Raw genomic sequence first — 9,974 nt, 5'->3', positions numbered from 1 at the left:
CGTTATGACGCCGGGCATGCTGGGGGCGGGGCCATGGCCATACAAGGGAAAACTCTATGGTTTTCCCTTGTATGGTCGTGGCCCCGCCCCCAGCATGCCCGGCGTCATGACGTCACTTCCCTGTGACGTGCATGCGGCGCGCCGGGATCTGCACGGGAGTCCCCCGCTGGCAAGGTAAGTGCCACTTGGCAACCCTAGTTACCAAAGTCAAGCCCTCCTCTCTCAAGGGGGCCCCAGCTCAGTCCCTGGATAATCTTTCCCCATATTGAAAAAGCGATGGGTAGAAAAGGCAACACAAAGAAGCTGGAGGTGAAGTCTGCAGTCTTCCAAGACGACCAGTTTATGATCTCAGTGTACAGAAGCGGAACGTGCTGGGGAAGGGGAGATAGACCACCTCTTCCCCTGCGCTTCGCCACCACGGCTTCACTCATCTGAGCAGAGCCTTCGGCAGGTGCCAATGGGCAGAATCCACAACTGCCCATACAGTGGCCTTCTCTGTTGTGGCCCTCACCGTATGGAATGGCCAGCCTGAGGAGGTCAGACCGTCAGGGAATCTCCCGCTCTCCTGGCTTTCTGCAAACTCTGCAATACTTAACTATTCAAGAGGGCTTTTCTATGCAGGCAATGGGGCAGCACTGCACAAAATGGTTTATCAACAGCGCATTCCTAAAAGCACTTTCCTGTGAGTTAGCCCCATTGGATAGACCCGAGGGGAATCATGAGTAGACTTAGTTAGGATGGCACTGAAAGTCACTTGGATAAATTAGTAGGGAGTCCAGTGTTCCCTCTAAGCTAAGTTAGTGTGAGCTAGCTCACAGTTTTTTAGCCTCCGGCTCACACATTTTTGCCTTAGCTCAGGAAGGATGGCTCCAGAGCAAACTAATTGATGCAGCAGCCAAATCGCTCGCTCACAACTTTCATGACAGTCACTCACAAAGTAGAATTTTTGCTCACAAGACTCCACAGCTTAGAGGGAGCATTGCCCGCATCTCCACTTAAGCGGCCTCTTTAAGGCCATAAGCTTGGTATAAGCTTTCGTGTGCTCCTGGTTGGGAAATACGTGGAGTTTTGGGTGTGTGTGGAGCAATGCTCCCTTTAAGCTATGGAGTCCTCTGAGCAAAAATTCTACTTTGTGAGCTACTGGCATTAAAGCTATGAGCAGGTGAATTAGCTACTGCATAAATACTGCTCATAAATTATCACTGGTAGGGACTGTGGTCTATACTACTGTAAGAAGGATCTTACTCTATAATTTTGCATAATGTAATGTCCTTTGCTTCAGTTCTGTTTTTACACTTCCGGTTGGTTCAACAACCCAAACCTTGTTTCATTGTTTATATCTGGAAATTTGGGGGTAGAGGCTGAGGAGGGCGGGGTTTGGAGAGGGGAGGAACTTCACTGGGGTATGATGCCATGGAGCCCAGCTTCCAAAACAGCCATTTTCTTCATTTTTTCTGTTGCTTCGGACAGCGCTGGCTCTTCGGCTTTGAAACGGAGATGAGCACCGCAACCCTAGAGTCGGACTCGACTGCCTTTCGAGCAAGGGAACCTTTACCTTTTTTAATTAGTTTGCTCTGGAGCGAATGCAAACGTGTGAGCCAGAGGCTAAAAAACAGTCGGCTAGCTCACACTAACTCAGCTTAGGGGGAGCACTGGTAGGGACTGTGGTCTATACTACTGTAAGAAGGATCTTACTCTATAATTTTGCATAATGGAATATGTCCTTTGCTTCAGTTCTGTTTTTACACTTCTGGTTGGTTCAACAACCCAAATCTTGTTTCATTGTTTATACCTGGAGATTTGGGGGCGGAACCTGAGGAGGGCGGGGTTTGGAGAGGGGAGGGACTTCAGTGGGGAATAATGCCATAGAGTCCACCTTCCAAAGTGGCCATTTTCCTCAGGTCACGTGATCTCTGTTGCCTGGAGATCAGTTGTAATAGCGGGAGGTCTCCAGCCACCACCTGGAGATTGGCAACATTAAGTTGGCTCCATCCATCTCCCACAGTAGCCATTTTGTACTTGGTTCTGCCACTTGTGGCAGCCATTTTGTGGTTGTGCTCATCACCCTGTGTCAGAATTCCACAGGTGCCTACACTGTAAAAGGCTGAGGAGGACTCCTGGTTTAATTTGACCCTTTGCCTGCAGGCAGGGAACATCCTCAGGAGTTCATGGCTGCAGTGAGATTAGACCCAAGGACTCTCAGGAGGATGCTGTGCTACTGCTCCCGAGACTGACTCTCCTTGCTCCTCATTCCCAGGGTCGCCTCAATCACCTCCAGACACTTCATGGGATCTCTGGAAACCGGCTGGGCCGTTTCGGGTCTGCTCTCTCCTCCCTGGGGGACGTGAGTGGAGATGGCCTTGCAGACGTGGCTGTCGGGGCCCCCATGGAAGATGGAGACCATGGGGCTGTTTACATCTTCCTTGGAGAAGGAGACAGACTGCGGGAACAGTACAGTCAGGTGGGTCTGCAGGCCAAGTTCAAGTAGCAAATCGATTCACTTGTTTGATTCTCAAGTGAATTTGCTTTCTGTTTCAGCTCAAGAGAGGCAGTTTGGTCGAATGTGTACCTACCTCACAGGGTGTCTGTTGTGGGGAGGGGAAGGGAAAGGAGTCTGTAAGCCGCTCTGAGACACCTTTGGGTAGTGAAGGGCAGGGTATAAACCCAATCTCTTCTTCTTCTACCTCCAAACCCTGTTTCTGGGGGAGAGTGGACCACAAGGAAAAAACAGGCTTTCAGGGGGCATTTTGAGCTGCCATGGGGGAAGAAGAGAAAATCATGTTCCCTGAGCAGAAATCGTTGCTCTCGGGAAACTGCTAGTCTGTATCGAAGCCTAAATTCTAAGACTCGGTTCAAGTTCTAGGCCTCAGGCTCAGCCCAAGCAGGCACTATGGTATTTTCCAGCTAGAATCCCGCTTAGCTGTCATACACACACACAACCCAAGAATGTGCAAATGATCACTAAAGGGTGCTGATTTTGGTATCAGGGTCTGGTTTGGGGAGCAGGAACACATGTGGGCAGGAAGTGATAAGGTCTGTCCTTCGAAGGCACCATAAAATTGCAATAGAGGCATTCGAGTGAGTCACGTGGAAAAGAAAAATCACTTGAATAAACAAGAAAAATGTGGTGTGTCTACGAATGTGTACTATATGCACACATCTTTTAAATGAGTATTCTATCACCCCTATTTTGAGCAACGAGAAATTGGGATCCTTTCACCAGAAGGAATTTGAGGCAGACGGACGTTGAGCCAATGCATGGAAGTCTGCATGAGCGAGAGAGGAGAGGGAAGGGGAAAGAAGGCACCGACGCAGCAATTTTCATTTTAGGCGGCAACCGGATCGCACTGCAGCTATCGTGAATGAGGAAGCCTTGGCCTACACCCTGCACTCAAGAACAGGAAACAGCTGCTCCTGAGATCGCTCTGTTGGCTCATAAGGCCTGAAGGGATCCAAGGCCTCAGTCAGCTGCACTTCTGTTTCCTTTCCGTCAGACCTTCTTTAGCCCTCAGATAAGGAGAAGCCAACAAGCCAAGAGCAAGTGGCATACTGTGGTGTGGTGGAGCCAGTCTCACCCTAGAACCAGTGAACCTGGATTCAAACAGATCAAGATGGGTAGCCGTGTTAGTCTGTCTGAAGCAGGAAAAAAGACCAAGAGTCCAGTTAGCACCTTAAAGGCTAATAAAATGTGTGGCAGGGGATGAGGTTTCGTGCGTGCTCACTTCTCCAGATGAGAAGAAGTGAGCAGTGACTGGTGAAAGCTAGCCTGCCACAAGTTTTGTTAGACTTTAAGGTGCTAACTGGACTCTTGCTCTTTTCTACTGGATTCCAGTGTTCATGCGGCCATGAGTATCACTGGGTGACTCTGGACTAGTTTCTCTGAGACTGACTCACAGAGTTGTGGGGGGTCAAAAAGGGAGAGCCACATGTAAGCATTTCTGAGTGCCTCAGAGGGGAAATGTGAGGTCCTGATGTGACAAACAAAATAATAAATGGGCGGCTGCTGTTGCCGTTATCCTCTGCCTGCTTGTTTGGTGCCAGCAGGACTAGATGCTATACAAAGCACAGGAAAGGAACCCTGAAGAGAGGCAGAATTTTATTCAGATATTTATACCCCAATTTTGTCCCCAATGGGGATCCGAAGAAGAGGAGATTGGATTTATACCCTGCCCTTCACTACCCAAAGGAGTCTCAGAGTGGCTTACAATCTCCTTTCCCTCCCACTCCCCGCAACAGACACCCTGTGAGGCAGGTGGGGCTGAGAGAGCTCTTTCAAGAACTGCTTGTGAGAGAACAGCTCTGAGAGAACTTGCGACTGACCCAAGGTCACACCAGCAGCTGCATGTGGAGGAGGAGTGGGGAACCAAACCTGGTTCTCCCAGATTAGTGTCTGCGCTCCTAACCGCTACACCAAAGTGGCTGTAGTGTGCAGCAACCTCCCCTCTTAAAGTTCTCACCTCTCCCATTTTACCCTCACGTCAATCACGTGAGACAGGCTGGGCTGACAGAGAGTTACTAGCCCAAGCTCACCCCATGAACTCCCATGGCACAGTGACGTTTTGAACTTGGGCCCTTCAGATCCTTGTACAACCACTAGGAGAAGGCTCTTCCAAGGTAGATAGGGAGGGAGGGAGTGGAGATAGCATGACTAAAGGGAAGGAGATAAGATTTGTAAGACGGATTTACCAGGACAGGAGGAAGGGATAAACATATGCCTTCCTTCAGAAGAACACTACTCAGGAATCTGTGAGGTTCCTCCCTTAACTTATTTAGAAGAAAAATCCCCACCCCACCCCCAAGTATAAGATGAATCTCCTCCAAAGAAAATCAAACAAGGCTCATTCAAGGGGGCATGGAGCTACCTTACCAGACATTCCCAACCCATTTTGTGGGGCTGAAGGGAGAGGTTCCACCTGCCCCACAACGGGGGTCAAAACAAGTATTGTTGGTTGACAAAACCCAGCTTCCAGCTACTGCCCCCTCAAACTGGGAAGAGTAGCAAAGAGTTTCTGACTTTCAGGGTCACAGCCCCTGGCCCTAACAGCCATCCATTCCATCTCACCCCAAGTAACGAACAGAACAGGAAACATGCCCCACCTTTCAATCAACCGGACTCCACAACTTCCTTCCCCCATGAGCTAAGCACGGATCTGCCCTCCACCAATGTCCCCCCAAAATATGAAGACCTGACCTGCAATGGGCCACGCCAGTTCCTACCTTTTTGATATTGTACAAGCGGATGAGAACCCCTTTGCCCCTCTCATTGAGGATTGTCAGTTTCTCAGCAAACTTGTGCTGGTACACGGAAGGAAGGGTCATCTCCCCACAAGACCGGCAGGCAGACCGCCTTGCTCTCCACGGGGATATGAGTTCCCAAAAGCAGAATACTGCGACAAGTCCAAAAGTCACGGGGGAATGGGGGCTGTGCCCAATGACACAAGGCGCCGCACAGCTTCTGAATCAGTTGCGGGGCCCCAGCTACAACTAAACTTCTCTTTAACACTTCCTTTTTGAAAAGTGGTAAACGCAGTTTCCCTTCTGAGGCTGAGACTTCCTGTAGCCCCAGTGTGCTTAAACAAGTGTAGCACATCTATCTCAGAGCAAAAGTTCTACAGGTTACGTTAGCTACGGTCTAGTGCAGCAACCCCGAAAACAAAAATAAAGTCCACGTAACCCACCCAAACCTGGATAGCCCAAGCAACAGGCAAGCCCAATCTCATCAGATCTCGGAAGCTAAGCAGGGCCGACCCTGGCAAGTACTTGGAAGGGAGACCTCCAAGGAATGCCAGGACCAGGATGCAGAGGCAGGCAACAGCAAGCCACCTCTCTGAAACATCCAACACAATTGGACCTCAGCAAGCCAGGGCAGCAATCCTGGGCACACTTAGAGAACAAGCCTCAGCAGGTCTATTCAGAATCATACCAAAGTCTATTCAATGGGGTTTACTCCCAGGAAAATGTTTTTAGGATTGCACGGTTTATCTGTGAGCATACCCCACTGAATTCTGTAGGAGTTCAGACCAGAATCACCCACTGGTTCGAGATTTAAACTATTACCCAGTTCTTGTAAAAATAAACCCCTATTCCTATCATCCTCATCATTATCCCGAGTCTGGTAAGTGGTATCAGGTGCAGAATAACATTGTGCAAGCTTTCAAGCTCACCAGAGTTCTTCACCAGGCTAATGAAAGTCTTGGAGAGACTGAAAGCTTGCACAGTGTTTTGTCTCAATTTGGTTGGTCCTAACAAAAGTGGATTACTTGGATTTTGTTCTTGTTTGGGGATTCTGCATGGATCCATATGGCTGTCCCTTAAACATATGCTTTTGGTGTGTCCAGTCATTCATTTTTTCTGGGAAGAAGTTATTGTTCATATCAATTTTGTATTGGAATGCACATTGATTTTTGAGGATTCTTATTATGGTTGCAAAACTGAAGGGCCCCCCGCTTTTTGGGGGCTTCTCCCCGCCGGTGGCCAGCTGGCCGCCAGGGGGAGCCCCACCCCCAGGCCCCAACACCCCCCCTCCCTTCTCTCTTGATGGCTGCGGGCCAGCCACGCGCCCAATCTCCGCTCAGAGATTGGGCACAAGGAAATGCCAGCTCCCTGCAGTTAAAGGGGCAGGGAGTTAAAGGGGCCCTTTAACTGCAGGGAGCTGGCGCCCCTGTCGGGCCGGCGGGGAGGGGGGGACGACATCCCCAACATGACGTCATCACGTTGGGGATGCCCCGCCCCCTACAGGAACGGCCCCCCCCAAAGTCCCCCACTGGGGGTGGAGATAGGGCTTGGCAACCCTAATTCTTATGTACTTTTAAATTCTTGGAGGCTAACCAATGGTCAATGAAAATGTACCCTTGGTGTCCTTGACAGCTAAAGGACCCGTATTACAACACTGGAAAGATAAATGGCCACCTCTGGTCAATCAACAGACTGAGGAGCTGAGAACTCTGTCTGTATTTGAACGCATGGCATATAGACAGCAATGGCCTATGAACTTATTTTTAGAAATTTGGAAATGTTACAGAAACTTATGTGTAGGTCCTCCACCACTTTATATCCTTTTTTTCTCTTGTAATCTTATTTAGTTTCTGAAACTTAAGTTTTTTCCCTTGTTCTTTTTTCCTGTTTTTTTTTAAAAAAGAAATATATATTTTTAAAAATGGCCGTCTACAACTTGTATTGCCGCAAGCCTTCTTCTTAATGGAAACATAGAGATACCACACAAAAAACACAGATATGCACCACAGACATACCATATCTACTGTAAATATTGAGATTACCATTTTTTTTCCCCCAGGAGGTGCCTACGACTTTTTAAAGCTGCATGGCAGAAATTCTACAGGTAAAGAAAGGTAAATTCTACAGGGAAAGGCCACCTGCTGCATTTCTGTTACCAGCACAGCCAGCCTTCCCTGGGGAAAAAGAAATAACTCCACACTTTTTCTTTTAAATGTATACCATACCCTTCTTCTGAGCAACTCTAGACAGCGCACCTGTAAGTGGTCTAATTTAGTTTTCACAACTACTCTGGGAAATAGCCTAGGCCAGAGACACTGCTTGATCCAAGACCACCCACTGGGCTTCATGACCAAGCAAGGGCTTGAACCCAGGTCTCCGCAGGCCAGGGCAGCAATCCTGGGCACACTTAGAGAACAAGCCTCAGCAGGTCTACTCAGAATCATACCAAAGTCTATTCAATGGGGTTTACTCCCAGGAAAACGTTTTTAGGATTGCACGGTTTATCTGTGAGCATACCCCACTGAATTCTGTAGGAGTTCGGGCCAGAATCGACCATTGGTTCGAGATTTAAACTATTACACAATTCTTGTAAGAATAAACCCCTATTCCCGTCATCCTCATCAATCATCCTCATCATTATCCTGAGTCTGGTAAGTGGTATCAGGTGCAGAAGGAAAAAGTTAACCCCTTTCCCCTCTGGTTCTAAGGCAAAGGGGTTGTCTGCAGGCCCATAACCAGGATATTTAAAGTTGGGGGGCATATTTTTCTTGGGGGGCACTGGTTAATCAAAGGAATACCCGGCTCCTTCCTCACACCCGCTGCCACTCGGGGGCCCTGGGGTGGATGGGAAGTCATGGGGCCTTGCCAGTGAGTCAGAGGGTGTAGCCCAAAGACACCCCACTGTAGCTATGGGCTTGGTTGTCTGGCACATTGCAGACACTGGCAAGAGAGGGAGGGAGGGCTTGGGACTGACAAGAATGTAAATCAACGTGGTGGTACTTGTGTTTTTTAAACTTGAGAACAGCTGGACCTAGGAGAAGGGAAGTGATGGGACACTGTAGTCCTAGACATTAACCAGTGAAGTCAAAGTGTTGGAATTGCAAGTTGCTTACACTTCAGTCATTACAGAGTTAAATGTTGCTTGTTAGGAAACCTTACACAATGTATTCAAGGGCGGGAAAGTTTGTGGGAGTTGTTTACCCTTCTGAAGTGACCTGTAACCTTTGTATTGGTCAACTAACAACTTGTTTGTGGAAATGCTTTGATCTAGCATTCATGTATTCACAAGGTTTATGGCCCTTTGTGTGAACCAAAGAGGAAGTTCTCTTTCTAGGAGGCAAGAGAGATAGAAAGATGTAGCTGTTCGCATATATTACTGAGAGTAACTGTAAGCATGTAACCTTTTATTTCTTTTATCCAAACTACCATACCCATGTTTTATTTTGTTTTATAGTAAAGATATTTTTCTTTTACTAAGTTGTGGCTCTTGTGTTTGCAAATACAACCATCGACCCTGAATCAAAGAATCCCAACACAAAGACATTAGTCCCTGAGATTTAATGGCACTGAGGAGTGAAACTAACACCACTGAGTGGTTGGGGGCCCTCAAAACAGAATATTAAGGTTGCCAGCCTCCAGGTCGGACTGGAAGCTCGGCTGGTATTACAACTGACCTCCAGATTACAGAGACCAGTTCCCCTGGGTTAGAAGAAGGGTAGAATCTGAGGCATCACATCCTCCCCCATGCTCTCTTCCAAAACTGTCTGCCCTCCCCAGGAAATAGGGTTGCCGGTCCCTCCTGGCCAAGGTTGGGGGGGGCAGGGTTGCCAGATCCAAGTTAGGAAACTCCAGGAGATTTGGGGGTGGAGCCTGGGGAAGACAGGGACTTCAGTAGGGCGCATTCTCATATATCCTTCCCTCCGAAGTGGACATTTTCTCCAGGGGAACTGACCTCTGTAGTCTAGAGATGAGGTGCAATTCCAGGGGATCTTCAGGTCCCACCTGGAGACTGGCATCCCCACCAGGACCTGCTCCCCAATGTCCATGAATTTCCCAAGACAACATTTTTACTATGTCCCCTTGGAAACAATGATGTCATAAAAGCCCTGGAAACATCACAGGCCCACTAGCCAAGCCAGCAGTTAAACAGTTACAAGACCTCAGTTTGAATGTTGCAGCTCAGAGAGGGCCCTCAGTTTGTGCTAGTTTAGGTAAGAACCCCAGGAGAGACTGCATCTGTTGAGCTAGCCGGCAGAGAGCATTTCTTTTTAATGCCTGCAAATGAAATAAGGAAGGATTCTATTAATGCTAAAAAGAAATCAAGACCTATCAGCTAATTGGTGGGTTTAGGAGGAGCAGGTGTTGGAGTATAAGTATAAAAGACTTGCTCGGTTAAGGTTATTAAAGAAGACCTCAGATCACGTGAGTAATGAATTAAGGTGGGGGGGGGGATATGGGTGTGCCTAAGGGCAAGGCTCTCTGTTTTAATCCTGTTAGTTTGGGGGCTCGGGCTGGAGCTTAAATAAAATGCAAATAGTTGAAAGGAATAAAAATAGCATTTTCTTTCATTATTGAAAAAGCAATAGTGGGGTTTTTGGGGGGTTAATTCTGTGCATCTGTGAGATTATCGTTCTGTTTTCTAATGAGATGTGCTTTAACAATGACTGGGTTCTCTAGGTATCAAGCTATGGGTGCGTTCAGACGGGGCATTTACAACGGTATAGGTGCCGGTTGGAATC

General features: G+C 48.1%; 1 protein-coding gene across 1 annotated transcript in view; it reads right to left on the bottom strand.

The window, feature by feature from the left end:
- Nucleotides 1-5,364, bottom strand: part of NCKAP1L (NCK associated protein 1 like) — a 129,765-nt gene extending 124,401 nt beyond the window's left edge. The window contains exon 1 of the mRNA XM_015421475.1: nt 5,218-5,364. Coding sequence (XP_015276961.1) covers nt 5,218-5,319 — 102 coding nt within the window. The 5' untranslated portion in view covers nt 5,320-5,364. The remainder of the gene's footprint in view (nt 1-5,217) is intronic.
- Between the last annotated feature and the right edge of the window lie 4,610 nt (nt 5,365-9,974).

This window comes from Gekko japonicus, unplaced genomic scaffold (assembly GCF_001447785.1).
Source record: "Gekko japonicus isolate JY-2015 unplaced genomic scaffold, Gekko_japonicus_V1.1 scaffold963, whole genome shotgun sequence".
NCBI classification, from domain to species: domain Eukaryota; kingdom Metazoa; phylum Chordata; class Lepidosauria; order Squamata; family Gekkonidae; genus Gekko; species Gekko japonicus.
This window is presented reverse-complemented; position numbering and strand designations above follow the sequence as displayed.